At 40.2% G+C, this 16,275-nt stretch overlaps 1 protein-coding gene across 8 annotated transcripts in view; it reads right to left on the bottom strand.

Moving 5' to 3' along the window:
* The window catches only part of SPATA13 (spermatogenesis associated 13), a 73,819-nt gene that overhangs the window by 12,104 nt on the left and 45,440 nt on the right, over window positions 1–16,275 (bottom strand). For 6 of the 8 annotated variants that reach the window (XM_027677870.1, XM_027677868.1, XM_027677872.1 and 3 more), the window contains 5 exons: window positions 13,202–13,346; window positions 4,937–5,073; window positions 4,293–4,472; window positions 3,050–3,235; window positions 432–611 (listed from right to left, as the gene is read on the bottom strand). In XM_027677870.1, coding sequence (XP_027533671.1) covers window positions 432–611; window positions 3,050–3,235; window positions 4,293–4,472; window positions 4,937–5,073; window positions 13,202–13,346 — 828 coding nt within the window. Of the gene's footprint in view, window positions 1–431; window positions 612–3,049; window positions 3,236–4,292; window positions 4,473–4,936; window positions 5,074–7,471; window positions 7,728–8,482; window positions 8,503–13,201; window positions 13,347–16,275 lie in introns of those variants that run through there. The other 2 variants (XM_027677876.1, XM_027677875.1) reach the window with 2 other exon arrangements.

The following is a 16,275-nucleotide window of genomic DNA, read 5'->3' as shown; positions in this document are numbered from 1 at the left end:
GAAATAAAGATCTCTGTTCAGTCAGGATAATCAAACCCGCCTTAAGAAGTACTTTTCCCTGGGGAAAACAGCTATATGCTTAGCAAGTGTCTATCAAGAACTCACAGCCTCTTTCCCCACCACCTTCCTCTTTAATTTCTTTATGAAGTTTTTGCATGTCAAATGTGAGATCACTGCAAATAGTCCAGCTCAACTGTGATCGTTACAGTTTTGAAAAGGAAATTTAAAATTATTTACAAAGTTACATGATTGTTAAAGATGAAGAGAAATCTAAAACATTTAATAGTTATTTAATTGCAAATTACTTTAATTTCTAAAATACTGCTGGTTTAGTATTTGAGAAGCATTTGTTACTAAAATCCCCTCCTAACATGCTATTTTATTATCATATTTTATTAATTTCATAAATTAAATCAACTTTTGCAACCTACATGTTGAAGAAAACATGACCCTATTTCACTTAGATGAGGTTCTTCTTTGTTGTACTGTTTCTCAAGATCCTTCAGAAACTTCCTTTGGAACTTGTAAATATCTTCAATATTTCCAAAAATGGTGCTTAACTGAGCTGTAGTGAACATTCCTGTATGTTTACGGCACTGCCGAATATAACCCTGAAAATGAAATAAAAAACACTCATTAGTTGGAAGATGTCAAACAGGTTCTGCCCTGAGCAAGCCCATCTGAGCTGGCCAAACCCCTGTGACCTATGGGCAGGTAAGTAGTTTCCCAGCCATATGCGCACAGGTGTGCAAGTTCAGATTTGCATCTGAAATGTTTACACATTGATTATTGTGGCCCAACTCCTGTCTCACAGGACCCTAAATGAATCACGGAACCAGAAACCTGCAGAGCACGTAAAGCCCATTCGCACCTCCTTGTACAATGTCAGCCCAATGTAAGGTCCTAAGGGTGCTGCTACTTTCACTTTTTTCACAGCAATTTCTCTGTGTCATAACAATTCTTCTTTATGCACATTAGAACAAACCCTGAAACAATTACTGTAAAGACAATGTCTACCACAGCTAAAGTACTGGTATACACAGCCGGCACATCTTCATGTACCTGTTCCACAAAGCTGAGCGTGGTGAGCAGGATACAATGTAGAGACTGGATATTCAGGAATAGCTGCTCATACTCTCCTATCTGTTATGGCCGAGGTTCAGAGGAGTGCGAAGGTTAACTGGTATGATAGGAGTTATCTGCCAGGCTCCTCCACTTGGCTGCTGTCAGTCTGGTCTCCTCCAAATTGCTTTGGAAGCAGACAGCTGAAATATCCTTGCAGTCGCTCTGGTGAGGTTTACCAGGAAGCAATACTGAATATTGCTGGCAGTGTTATGAATATTCCTGTCTCCTCCACAGCCATCTGCTTTGAGAACTGTGCAGTGGCTATGCTGCAAGCCAGCTGTCATATTTCCTAATGCACCAACAAGGAAAACTAATTCCTGTGCAGCTCTTGTAATACAGACTGCAGACACTTCTTGAATGTAAAATGTGTTTTCTGGGTATATCCAGCTTCATGAATCTGACTGCACCAGCCCTAGCGATTTACTCTGTTGTTGAGCTAGCAAATATGGGTTACTGTCTGCCAAAGCTTTTCTGGCTTAGTCTTACTTGAGTATAATTTCAGTCTCATGTCTTGCTTGCACCACCGTATGGATTCACTTTGAGGACAGCAGACCATCTCTATCCCACATGTTGAATATGGTGCATCGCTTCTCTACTTGGAAAGTGTGTGTTTGCTCTCTAGTACTAAACTCAGAGGCATGTCAGATTTTTAAAAAGAGGCACAAAATGTATGTATTAGAGAAAATTAATTAATTAATTAATATCAGCCTAAGATATTATGACTATGAAAGTAGTTCTAGAACTCAGCTAACCAAGGCAGCAACATAGATGAGCATAAAAGTTCTTCCCTGATCTTTTATGCACATAATCAAGCTCACTACCTTAAGTAAATAACGAATATAAATGACAAAATTTACATTTAATGTTTTTTAAAATCAGCCTTAGTAATCAATTTTTGCCTTTTTTCCCAATTTTTTCCTTCAAGATGCATAAAAAAGGCCTGATCTAAAAATTAAAAAACCAAAAACAAACCCGCAAAACCCCAAAACAAACAAACAGAAAAAACCGACCAATCAACTAACCATAAAACCCACCCAAAAACCCCAAAAACAATAACCAAAAAAAAAAACCAAAAAAACCCCAAAAAAATAAAAAACAAAACACCAAACCAAAAAAACTAACACCACAAAAAACCACCACTGTCTTGTCTACTTTGTTGTACATGAAATAATCTAATGATAAGTGGTAAAGGATGGCGGCATAACAAATACAAGGACAGACTTAGCAAACTTAGGGTACAAAGAATATTTTGGTAAGTTGCTTAGCACCATTCCAGATGCTAACCACAAATACAAGTCAAATGCAGGTCAAATGCATCACAGTCCACATCAAAAGAGGCAAACTTCAGTGAAGAGTATTAAGAAGCTTCTTGTCCAAGTGTAGGTCTCCAACAAAATTTGAACAAAGAAGCAGAAACCCCCCTACATTTTATGGTTCAAACAAGCAAGGTAGATCTAAAACACCTTTAGCCTTCTTCATAGTTTCTAAGCATGCAGTAAAAGTCCCTTTGTTTGAGAAAACAACAAAAAAAGAACCCTACACCCAGCAAATACTCTTTTCAAGTTAATTTCAAAAAGTTTTGTCCCTAACTGTAACATTACAGTTACTCAAAGTTTTCTATATAAACCATGTGGTTAAAAGTTCTAAATAAACTGAACTTCCTTCTCTCATTATTACAGAAATAGCAATCAGATAAGCAAAGCACTTTTTCCCTGTCAGAAACGGAATTGTTTTTTTAAAAAGGGAAGCGATGCCTCCTGGCAGTCAGCAGAGAGGAAAGCTGTAAAAGGACACAAGAAGGGTCTGACTGACAGCCTCAGAAGCTCAACTGGGAATATTTTGATATGAGAAACCATGCTGGTTCTCAGCTTATATGTTTTGTTCATATTAGATGAGCAGAATGTCCTCAGCTTAAAGCAGGTACCTCACAGATGTCCTTGAGATGCTTGATATAGACTTGTTCTGTGTTCATAATTTCCTGTATAACATTGGTTCTCATCTGATCCTTGTTTTCAGCTATTTTCTGGCGATGCTTGCTAATATCTGCATCTTGTTCTTCATCCTGGATACTATTACAATTTTCTGGCACTTCTTCCTGATTAACTCGCAGCTGCAGCCAGAACAAACAAAGGAATTAGAATAAAGCAGAAACTTTTACAAAATATGGTAAAACTGTTACTAACTTCTTACAATTAAGAGAAGACTGGCTACAGAAATGTTCCCATAGAGGGGGTTCCATAATAGGAATTGTCCCATTGTGCCCACTGCATATTCAAACAAAGTGTTGAGATTTCTGTCTGGTTCAATACATGGCTTTCTACTACTCATATATTCTGAAAGATACCATGTTGTGTTGCCCATGTACTTTCTGACGCTTACTATTTCTGACGCTTACTAATAGTTTAGGTGTTATTTTGGCCAAGCTAGTGTATGGGTAAAATTACAAAAGTAGACAACTGAATCACTTTTAAATAGTTTCCCTCTGCACCAGTTCCCCATCTGTACAATATGGATAACAGCACATCCTTTTTTGACTTTTGTTTTATTGCTCATGTTGGCTGGAGATCTAGGAAGGGCAAAATCAAGAACCACCTCCAGCACTTTGTGTAGTATTTCATGCAATGTGGCCCAAGCCTCACCACAGGCTCTCGAAAAGTAGTTCAAGTTACTTTCTAAAACATACTTCAATTTTATACCATCTGAGAGTTATACTGTCATTAGTCTGTGTGAGTTCTGACTGGGGAGTTCAGACTGTGAACCAGATGTCTACACAATGTTGTGATAATAAATTAAGTCCTATTTTACCAAAAAATCCCTGCAGCAGAGCTTTCACCACACCCTTATGAAAACTGTTGTGTCCTCTCTGTATAGTAATGGTTCCCGGTTGAGCTTTCCGCTCCTGTAATCTCTGCTTGAGAAATTCCTTGGGTTACAAAAGGACCACACAATGGAAGAAGACAGAGTAGAAAGTGTCAGAGGAGCTAAGGGATCTTGGGGTGTGATTCTCTATTGTTTTTTTCCTTGTGAACTCCTTAAGAGTTACACCACTGACAATTCAGCTACAAACACACTGACCATCAGGGCCCTTTCCTGAAATGTAATGCCATGACAATTGTCATACTCTGACAGGAATCCTGTAATGGTGCAAAAGCAAGAGAGTTACCCACCCTGACAAAGCTGGCTGGAAACCAGGCTTCCTTGTCCTCATTTCTTCCCCACCACCAATCTTTGTTGGAAGCTTCTAGAACTCTAATGACATCTCCAGCTTTGAAGCCCAGCTCTTGATCATCCATAGTGACATGGTCCCAGAGAGCCTCTGCATAGACAACAGTGCCATCGCTTATCAGCTAAGATAAAAAGAAAATGAGATTGTGAAGGACAAAAGATAAACTATGAACACTTCATAGATTACAAAAATATAAAAATACCTCACTAGAGCACCTATGATTACTCCTATTACAGGATAAAACTAAAATTCCAGATTTTCAGAAATCTGTACATGTATTTATTAGTGAGAACAATTAGAATCCTGATCCAGAGCAGTTACATAGGCTAACGAGTTACAGTCCCAGTGAAGTTCAAGTCACTATGCTCTTCCCTTGTCATCTGCTCACGGGCCCCGCCAGAGACAGGTCACCATGGCTGCTGGATTTTTCGCCATGCTGGCTACTACCATTGCACTTTTTATGAATACAAAACCTCAGACCTGTGGAAGACATCCCTCTGCATCCCCCATCCCTGTCCCTGCCCCACCCCTGCCCCATCGTTTCAGCAGTGCAAATCCCCAGACATTACCTCATTAATTGCTTACCTCATTAATTGCTAGCTGCTCGCCTCCGGGCTGCAGGTACCTGGGAGCGGCTTGGCAGAGCTCCTCATAGCTGTAATCTTCCTCACTGCCATTGTCATCCACTAAGGCTGAAGATTCAGTCCCACCATCTGCAGCAACTAAAACAAAGGTGCAACAGCTGTTTGCTTCATCATTTTTGTGATTCCAAGAAGAACAACAACGCAAGAGGAATTGCTGAGAAATTGCCTTTGTTGTCATGAATATAACAATAACAGCAGAAGTGGAGGGCAGCAGAGCTCTCAGGAAAACCACTTTTCCATCATTAAATACTTTTTACTCTTTTTCAGAATTTTCTCATTTAACAACTGATAAAACTGAGAAATTTTTGTATGTGAAAAATAGAACTACAACCATTCTTCACTATTTTTTACCCAGAGGAAACCTCAAATTATCTGTATGAGAAGGGAGGCCCCAATGCAGTTTTCCACGTGGCAGGTGAGAGAGCCCCAGCAGCCCCAGCAGTCAGCAGGGACACTGTCATGCCCAGGCTGAGTGCCCTCACACCATCACATCCCCTCCAGGGACATAAGGACCCAACACCTCTGTGCCCACCCACCATACACAGCCCCTGCTCTGTGCCGGCTGCTTGCCACCTCTCCCAAGCGCCGGGGGAGGCTCTAGCAGCACCAAGGGGACAGGGAGTCCAGACTGAGCACAGTGTAACTGCCCAACAGAAAACTTGTTCTAATTGCCTCAAATCACAAAAAAAATCTTGGTTTGACAATTGCAGATTTTCTAACCAAAGAGGCAGCTTTGTATATAAATAGAGACCAGGACTAAGATGGGCTTCATCTTATTACACAACCACATAAACCAAGAGAAACACCATTTAAGTGACTGTCACTATGCACATATTACAGCAGAAAACTGTAAAACCCATTTGGGGTACACCACTGGGTGGCGGATCCTTTCAGCAATCATCTCTGTACTGGCAGATGAAGGGGACTGGGGCCTGATCTCAGGAACAAGTCACACTGACTGACTGATGCCCATCCTGCTCAGGGCTGGACCCCGTCCGTGTGGGTTTGCCTTTGAAAGACGGCTATAATGTTCAAACATATCAGGATGAGCTGGCAATCAAGAAGCGTTCATGACCAGTAGTCCAGTGCCTGAGTGCACTCGCTGGTCCTTGTTTATTTATCCCTAAAGATTTACTCCTATGGCAGGCCCAAGCTGTGAATAACTAGAGTCTGAAGATCATACAGTGCTCAAAAATGCATTAAAAATAAAAAGTAAAAAATCAAGTAAAATTCAGAATGGGCTTCTAGCACTGACTCCTTTGCTAGAGGTTAGTGTGTCCCAGGTAAGTTGCTGCACAGCCTGCAGAACATCTCTTACTCCTGACCTTTAAGCAGAATTATTGAAACTGCAAATTCTACCAAGCAGCAAGGCCAAGCAGCAGGGCCCTGACACTGCCTCTTCTCTACCCTGCTTCAAACCTGGGTACTGCCTGCCTGCTGAGCTCTGGGCTCCAGATGGATGAGAGTTGCAAAGAGATGACTCCTGGCTTTACTCCACACACCTACTACCAATAGGCACACTGCTGCCATCTCTATTTATGTTATAGGAAGAAATACTACAACCCCCTCCTTATGGGCACTCATACCATCACTAGCATCTTTGGTCATCTGAGTATTAACTTGCAATAGAGATCAAAGCAGATTACCACACAGATTTACCAAAAAACTTGAAAGATTTTTCTTTCCATTGAAAGTGGAAAAATATGGCATAGTCTTGACATAACAGAACATGCCTATTTGACCATTCTGTTCCACTCCCCAGCATTTTAAATATACATTCACATTAATGGTATAATCTGCCTAAGATGGGAGAATGCAGAATTCCTGTTTTAAAAAACAATTTTTTTCCCCTACAGATTCATAAATCCAAGCACTGATAAACTTTTAAAATACATCTTGCAAAACTTACTGAAACTGCTTTGTTAAAAAAATCTGAAAACAAATATTTCATTAAATCACTATATATCTTATAAAGTAACATAAAAAAAATTAATCCTAGTGATCCTTTATACATCTCCACTGTATTATCAGTACTGCCTGTTGGTTTGTTCCAGTAACAGCAGCACATCAAAATAACCTAATTCATTTGGCTCCAGAAAAAAAATTACTACAATTTTAGGATCGATAACTGTTATTCTGTACCAAATCAACAAGCTTACATTGACTTTTAGTTTGACTCAAGTGAAATCAGCCGCTTGCACTCTGCATCTATTCCTCTATTGTTTCCAGACAGAAATATCAGAGGGAGGGGTATGCTTTCCCAGTTGCACCAACGGGATGCAAAAAACTTAAAAGACAGCCTGGGACTGATTCAGATCTCCTAGCAGCTTTGTCAGCAGTGTAAGGCTGCAGGTTCCCATGGATGACACGGAGTTACTGTGACCAGAATCAGGCCCCCTGACTACCACTGTTTATCAGTTCAATCTAAAAACACTGTAAAAATTAGCAAGAGAGAGCATGTTTTACTCACATGTACCCATCTGAAGGCTCTCCAGACTCCAAAATCGTGCCATTGCCCCCCTGGCTACCATGGTGCTGTCAGACTGGACCCCAAGGCAAAGGTTTGACCTCTAACAGGTGATGCTCAGTCCTAAAGGGCTGGTGGAGGATCAAAAAAGGCTCTGAGCTACATACAGCTCAGAGAAACAGCCTGTTCACTGCCTTCAGCTCCTGATAGTGCCTCCAGAGCCTGGCTGGGAACTGCCAGCGGTGCACTCAGCCGCTCAGCCTGGCTCCCGGCTCCCAGCTCTCTGACATCATGGGGTGCCCTTAGGGAGGAAGTTCCAGAAAAGAAACAAAACCTGGCTGCCTGTCTCTGGCCACACTGTGCCTGCAGCCGCCCAGACCGCTCCCACAGTGTCTGAAAATGGTGAGCACAGCAAGGCAAGGAGTGCATTTTTTTTTTATTAAAGCAGCTAAATGTGATTTCAATCTATATTCAAATGACTGCAATTCAATCTGGGTGGGAGCTGGGAGTTCCCTGTATTACAACACTGTTTGGAGTATCGGTCTATCTTTGTCATAATATACCAGTTAAAATTCCAGCAGAAGTAAACAATTAAGGTATTTTTTGCACAGCTATTAAAACTTCTCTTGCTTCACAGGCACAAGCAGCGCAAGTGTAAAGGCTGCAGCAGACTGCTCTCAGGAAAAACAGGGGAGGCCAGAGACATTTCCTCACTGAAACTACTAACTTAATTCAGCTGGTTCATAAAACAGGGAATAAAGCAGGAAAACACTCAAACCATTCAGCTTTCTCTGAGTCTGACCCAGCCAGAGCACAACCTCATTCATTCACCACAGGCCAACAATCCCCACCTTTACATTTGTATTATCCTGCAGTGAAGCTGGATCAGCCCATGCACTGAAAGCAAAAGCAGGAGCTGCTGCCATCAGTAGAGCACAAAGCCTGCTGCAACCTATGCTTGTACACAGCACTGTGCTTACAGTTTGGAAAGCTCCATAATCCTTATGGCTTCTTCTTTACCTGCAAACTGTTGGTCAACTGAGCCTGTCCTGTGACTGGGGATTGTCTCCTCCAGGGATGTGTTCACAAAACCCTGGAGGCATTTCTGCACACAGTGACTTCTCAACACCCACTGACATCACATGGTTTCCCCCAGCACTGCCTCAGACAGAGGAGGAAAGGCCAAATATCACCCTGCAATATTAATGCAATCTTCCTGCAAAAATCCTGTCTGTGCTTCACTGCATGGGATACTGACAGGAATTCTCTTCTGAATCTCCCAAACTTCCGTATTATTTCTTTCTGCAAGGACTCTTGTTGGATAGCACAGTAAAAATAAGCTACTGGATATTATAAAATATTCATGCACTTGGCACAAACCTGTGTATTTTTCTTGGCACAAACCACTAAAACAAAGCAACCCAGCAAACAGAAGTGACACTGAAGTGCTGATGATCCTGGGACCTGCAAGTGAAGGCTTCATGCTTTCAATCAGCCAGAGCACAAGCTCTCTGCCATATCAAACCCCTATCCCCCAGGGAAAAAGAGCTGAACTGCTACAGAAAAAACAGATCAAACCCCATACAGCTCTTTGAGAAGATACATTAAAAACAACCTCTGAAAAGCAGTCTTTTTGTTGGATTTTTGCAGAACGGAATGGACTGTGCATTTTTGTCCAATGACTAACCTAATGCCTCCGTGGGATGCTGCTAGGATGGAGGGGGCGTCTGCTCTCCCTCCATTGCACAGGCACATCTAGCTACTGTGCAACCGCAAACTGAATGACCACAAAAGTACTTATCTGAGGTCAGGTGTTGGCAGGTTTGTCTAGTCCACAGTGGCCTCATCCAAATCCACGCTGAGCTGGCTTACCCACTGCACAGGGCACTCTGAAAAGGCTCTGGGTAGCATATACTAAAATACTAAATGTAAAAGCTAGTTCACCTGCCTCAAAAAAATCCAGTTCTAGATAGTCTCAAGTATCACAGAACCCACCACCCTGGGGCAGACCACAGGTCACCCCCAACCACTGCTCTGACAGCAACCAGTAGCAGATGTCCAGGGAAGAACGTAAAAATAGATGAGGCACGCAATGCCATTTTTCTGATGTACTTTTCTAAATTCCACCTATCTGCAGATCAGAGTCAGATCCCTCCTGGGGCAGAAATAGCACCTTTGTGTCTAATGTACTGAATTTTTCAAACCACTTCCTAAATTTTTGCAAACTGTAGGGATGTGAAATATCATGTGTGGCAATTAGTTTCATAGTTTAGAGTATGAAAACTATCTTTTATTTTGAACTTGCTCTCTGGTGATTTCATTTGGTGCCCTTTAGTTCTTACATTATTGGAAACAATAACTATTATCTGTTCATTTTTTCTATGCAAAACAAACTTTTATTCTCCTACTGTCCTTTTCTCCATGTTGCAGAGCCCTAGCTGCGTTAATCACTCCTCCCAGAGACACTGGGTCGGTTTTCTTGTCCTTTTGCCTTTATCACTCCCTGTAAAAAAATGCCTTTTGGGATGGAAAGGAATGGTGAGATGGTCCCCCCCACACACACCAGTTGCACAATTAGGCTTTCTGTTTTGTTCTCTATTTCCTTCCTACAAAATCCTGCCCTTTTATTTACTATTTTGACTGTTACTGTGCACTGCACTAACACTTTAAAATGTCTGTTAGGATTGCAAGACCTTTTCCTGAATGGCAATACCCAAACCAGAGTCCCTTCTTCTGCAAGCACACTAGGCTCTGGTTCCTCCTCCATATGCACTACCTTGTCTTTATCAACACTGCCACCAGTACAGTGCCTTGTGTCTGGCTTTTACTTCTGTGAATAATGTAGCACACCAGCAAGAATTACCATTTCACTTTATACTACTCTTCCCACATTATTTGTGAAGACACTGAACATCTGACTCCACTCATGAGCTCTTTTCTTAAGAAAACTGACCACTCTCCTGAGTTGTCCCTGAGCTGTGCTCCATACAGACTGAAACATACTCAGTTATTCAACTTTGATTGAACTGGGGAAAATCTGACTGTTATTTAACACTGTGGACAAACATCCACAACAGGATACTACTGAAAGTAAAGACATGTAAATTTATTTATCTAAATGCTGGCATCCACATTCAGATGAACCATCTAAATCAGCAGGTACTAGTCACAATTAAAAGAGCTGAGAGCAATCCACCTCATCCAAGGCAATTCTACTTTAACCTTAATTGACTGCAATGACAAGGGCCTCAGATCAGTCATTTTAACATAGCTACTTAGCACCATTTTAAGTATTCTGGATACCCTGCTTGCCTCCAGCTGCCATTGGGGAAAGAAATAGGTCTCCCATAGGTCCTCTGTCGTATCTGCCAACTGCAGGCAGATGCTCAGGTACCCCATACAGCACTGGACCCGGGGATGGGTAACTTAATCAAGCATTAGTCCTCTACTGCCTGTAACAGGTGTACTAAAGTTTAACTCTTATGTAGGTACCTGCATTTAGACTAAATTTAGGTGACTTAAACTTGAGCTGAATCACACCCTACTTATTCAGAGTTGAGCCTATCTAAAGGAGTTTACCAATCAATTTAGCAAAATTCAAGTCCCACACAAAAATATGCAAAAAAGATGAGGTTTTAAGATAATTATAAAAATTGCTCTACTGTGAAAATTAGGTAACCTCTTTAATATAATTTAAAACTTGTAACCCTTTAAGAGTAAGAGTAGCAAAATAAGTCTCAAGTGAATTTTCCCTTATGTGTTGTCTGATTATTATTCTGTTTCCTACAGATGATATTTCACTGTCTTCTAACTGCTGTTTTTCAAAAAATTTACTTCTATATCCTATTGTTATAAAAAGAAGACGCACAATGCATTAGGCTTTAGCTAGTAACTAAAATAAGATACCACTGGCTTTTCAGTGCTTGGGTTTAGAATTACTTTCTTTAATAAAGGGCTTTTGTACTATCGAATTTCACTGTGCATGAGCAAACAAAAAACTCTCACATGTTCAAAGACAAGGAAATGCCTTGTGATTTAAGAGAAAAAAGGAAAGAGATCAGAATGTATGACACTAGTCATACTATTTTCTGCTGGAGCTACTTAATAGATCTTTGCAACTGCTTTCATACTGTGAAGTCCATGATATTCCCTACTTGCTTTCAGAGTTTTGATTTCAGAAGCTTTTCCTGCTCCACTTCTACGTTTGTAAGGACTCATAAAAGTCACATCCAATATTGCTTTGGCTTCATTGCCTTGAAAAGTGGCAGAACTCTTGGTTTGTGTATTTGTCATCCTGATGCTTATGTTTAGGAGATCAGTTATTCAAAAGCCAAATACCTGGAAAAATATTGCTTTTAAGCAGTTGTCTAGGTAACTCATATTATTTCATGAGGTTTCCAAACATGAATTGGAAAGGATAACTAAAAATAGAAAAATAATTCCTACTCTGTGATAATAAAAGATCCTCTTTTTTTTCCAAACTAGCTTACGGCTAGACTTGTTATTCTGTGAATGATTCTTCTGGAATCATGGACTGAGATACTACATAAGCTCAGCAAGGGTTGCAGCATTAGATGTCTAATTTACCTCGATCTGGATCATTAAGTATACTAAGACGCATAGAGCAAGAACACAATCCAGACATGGATTTTTAAGGAGTTTCCAATATTTTACTACATTGTAAATTAAAAGGTAAATACTGATACAGTATATATAAAGTATCTCATTGCTGTAGTTAGAAATTCTCAAGTCTGTTTCTGAAGAAAACTGTCATGTTCTATTCAAGACAGAAAAACGCAGTTTTAGCATGTTCTTACATAAATTAATTTGTTGTTGAGGTATTTTTTGAGCAGGATTTGGACATCATTGCATATAAACTTACCTTAGAACCATAGAAGCCACATACTGACTTGTAAACATATGTGTAATTATAATAAAGAAGCACTGAAAATGCTATTTGTTAAGTTTCCTACTTCAATCATGGCAAGGCCACGATTCAAAAGATTCGGGGAGAAGGTTCCCAGCAGTCTTTCGGTCATTATTAACACTGAAGGATATAAAGTGAAAATACTGCTTTTATTTCCAAACCTTGCCAGTGAAACATGAGTAACTATTCAGATTACGCTCACAGTGGTCTGAAAGAACACAAGTGATATTAACCCAGAGTCTTCTGGTCCCACCTGTGAAGAAATGTTCCACTAATACTAGACAGGACTTTCTATTAACTCCAGATAGCACTGCATGCTAAGAGTAAACAATTACAGTAAAAATACAGAGAGTACAAAGTCTGATAAAGGGCAATGCTTCCAAAAAGGCAATGTTTTTCAAGAACCTGTCCTTCACGTAGCAGAGCCCTGGTTGGGCTACTTATTTAAGGCTTGCCTATCTAAGTAGTTAAGCTGAGTGCACCGCAATTAGAAAATTAAAAGTACATGTGCAGTGTGGCTAGGATTCAGGTATAAACTCAAGCATATTAGACCTCACTTCCTTCACTCTCTGTTATCTTCAGGCAAGGATACAGAACAATAAACCATAGCAGTGTCAAACGGCAGGTGTGACAAGTTTTACATGAGCACAACAGCTACTAATAAGAAACTCGCAAAACAAAGGAACTTAGCTGGGTACTACTTTGTCACTGGGTTGGTTTGCACCCTTTCGTGTTCCATACCATATTCTAATTCCTGCTCAGCCTGGGGTGTGACTTTGAGATCTACAAAGTTAAATACTTGCTCATCTTACCATTAGATGTTCTCATCTGCCGCCTCCGTCCAACCCGGTCCAGGCCAATGGGAGTACTTTGAGAAAAGGTGAGTGGCCGGAACCTGGCTGAAACAGCTTTGTACGGGGGCACCTGGTGTGCTGGAACAGGTGGCCGTGTTACAGGCTACAGAGAAAACAGGAAAATCCAGTATTAGTAAAGATACCAGCAAGTCCAACTGAGCAAAACTCAGGTAGGGAGTAAGCTTTCTTCAGATAGTCCAGGCAATTAAAATCAACTATGTTGAAGTGACATTGCTTAAACACTGCATACCATATCCACCAGCATCACAGAACACGTTTTATTACATTACAGTTCTCTGTTACTTAGCCTTCTGTAATGATCAGACATGTTCTATAATTTTCACTCTTTTTTGAAGACAGTCAGAGGGCTGGAGCACCTCTCCTATGAAAACAGGCTGAGAGAGCTGGGGTTGTTCAGACTGGAGAAGGTTCTAAGGAGACCTCACTGTGGCCTTTCAGTACCTAAAGGGGCTACGAGAAAACTGGAGAGGGACTTCTTACTAGGGCACATAGTGATAGGACAAGAGGGAGTAGCTTTAAACTGAAGGAAGGTCAATTTAGATTAGATATAATGAAAAAGCTTTTTATCATGAGGGTGGTAAAACATTGGAACAGATTTCCCACAGAGCTGGTAGATGCCCCATCCCTGAAAACATTCAAATCAAGCTACAAATGGAGTTCTGAGTAAACTGATCTAGTTGAAGATGTCCCTGCTCATTGCAGGGCGTTTGGTCTAGATGACCTTTAAAGGTCCTTTCCAACCCAGACCATTCCATGATTCTGTGAAGACTTCATGCCCAAACGCTCTGGGTTCTAACTGCTTTGAGAAGAGCCTGTGCAATGCCAGCTGGCATTGCAAACACACATCTCAAGGGAAAGCCAAGGAGAAAGAATGACCATACTATATCTGGAAGTTGTGTTCATTTCCTGGGACATTTGCTTTCTTCAAATAAATGTACTGCTTGTAAGTAAAAGAAACATATTGTACAAGACAATAATAATTGTCTACATGTTCCTCTGCTTTGAGTTCCCAGGAGTCTCATAAAAAAGAGGTAATACTAGGTGTACTGTTTCTTTATCTCAAAGCCATTTTCTTTAGATGAATCATTAATTTGCTTAATTATGATCAGAGAATCCAAAAACCTGTTTTATTTGCAAACTGAGACTGATTTTATGTTGTCCTTGAACAACTCCACAATAGCCAGGCTGAATGACCTTGCATCAGCATTCAACATTAAACAGCCAGGCTTCAGCACATGAACTTCAGAGAAACATCCTCTCTTCTCATTTAGTTGTTGCTGCTCATAGGCCCTTCTATCAAGTAATCTGAAACATAAGGGATGGATTTTTAATGAACTATCTCTTGACACTCTGTTGTGAAAGCAATGATTTAGTATTGTTTGAAAATGTTTTCTTACACCTAAGCTGTCAGACCAAAACAAAATACAACATAGAAGGAAATAGCACTGCACTTTCCAAATATTCCTGTGGGTTTTCAAAGCTTTTTAGAAAAAAAAATCACCAGTGTGAAGAGCAGTCTTTGAAAATCCCAGATAAAATACTTCTAGCGTATGTATTCCTGTTTCATTAGTCCTTTTTTACATTCCAGCTACAAATTTACTTTCTAACATGACTGCCAAAAACCTCAATGTGTGTTGAATATAATTTAACTACAATCTCATCTTTTAACCTCTTTTCCTAAATGCTTTAGCAATATACCGGGATCCTACACCATAAAGAGTAAGTCCAATATGTTGCATCAAATAGCTAATAGAAGTGATGGCAGTTACTATATGCAAATAACTGGCTGATTAAGAAAAAAAGCTGTTTATTTCTGGGCAACTAAAATTTTCTTGTAAGGTCTCAGTCCAAATCCCTTCTCCAGACAGACAAGGATGTGCTGTTACTCAGTGGAGCTCCTAGAAAGGCCATCATTTGGCTTAATAATGTGCCCTTGTTGGGAATGCTCCAAAATTTTGGTCTTGACCACAGTGATCCAGCAATTTTCTTACTTAACACCAGTCAAGCCCTTGTGGCAGCATCAGAGCATGGAAAAGAGTCAACTCCAATAGCTGATAGCTTGATGCATGTTCCTTCATTATTAAGCTGATGTGAACAAGGTTTGAAATGAGATCAATCTGCTTTCAGTAGTAAATAAAGGGCCTGGAAAGTGTTAATTCACTTCCATAAGCAAGGATTATTTGAGTAGCGAGTATTTACTATCCCTTGAAATCCATCTATTATCCTTGAGTAAGATGGCCTAGAATTTATAACAACAATTTTTCTCTTTTCTCCAAGTTAAGCAATAAAATTAATTTTGAAATATCCCAATGATACAGGGTTTGAAACTAAAGCCTTTGCCTCGGTAAAAGGTTCATTGGCTTCACTTGAGGTTTTGATCAAGATGCATTTTTTCATCAGGGAATTAATAAAGAAAAAACGTGTAATATACAATAACAAAGTTCATGTTGCAAATTGCTTTTCACAGGAGACTGAAAATCCTGCCACTGTTTCAGCGCTTTAGTACCACTAAACTTCCCAGTAGGAGATCAAGCGGCATAAGAAAGATTAGGAGGACTCAAATTCCATTAATAACCACCAGAATCACATTTTTTGAGGATGTAAATATTATTCCTTTTTTCTGTTGCTTTATCAGCTTCACAATCACTTTAGGCAGAAGTTCTCCAGTTTTCCTGGAAAGGAACGCCTGACCAGTGCAGTCTTACAAAAGCCCATGAGCCTGAAGCTCTGCAACCAAGTGCAAGGCCACCACTACCAACACAACAGTAAATTCCTCTACACATTGTACCCGCTTAGAACTACCTCTAGGGAAAAAGGAGTAACTTCTACCTTTCAGAAGTTCCTAATTTCTCACTTGTTTATTTAAGCCAACAGAGATGGCAAATAAGTATACAGGAACTACTCAACTACACACTGCTTTCTTACAGGCTTTCTTACTGCTTTTTTACCTTTGTTCCATGTAGTCAATTTAGTAGTATATAACCAGACATTTTATTCATATTGTCAGTCTT

Source organism: Neopelma chrysocephalum, unplaced genomic scaffold, assembly GCF_003984885.1.
Source record: "Neopelma chrysocephalum unplaced genomic scaffold, ASM398488v2 Primary Assembly neopelma1_43, whole genome shotgun sequence".
Lineage (NCBI taxonomy): Eukaryota > Metazoa > Chordata > Aves > Passeriformes > Pipridae > Neopelma > Neopelma chrysocephalum.
The sequence above is the reverse complement of the archived record's forward strand: the minus strand, read 5'-3'. Positions and strand labels throughout refer to the sequence as shown.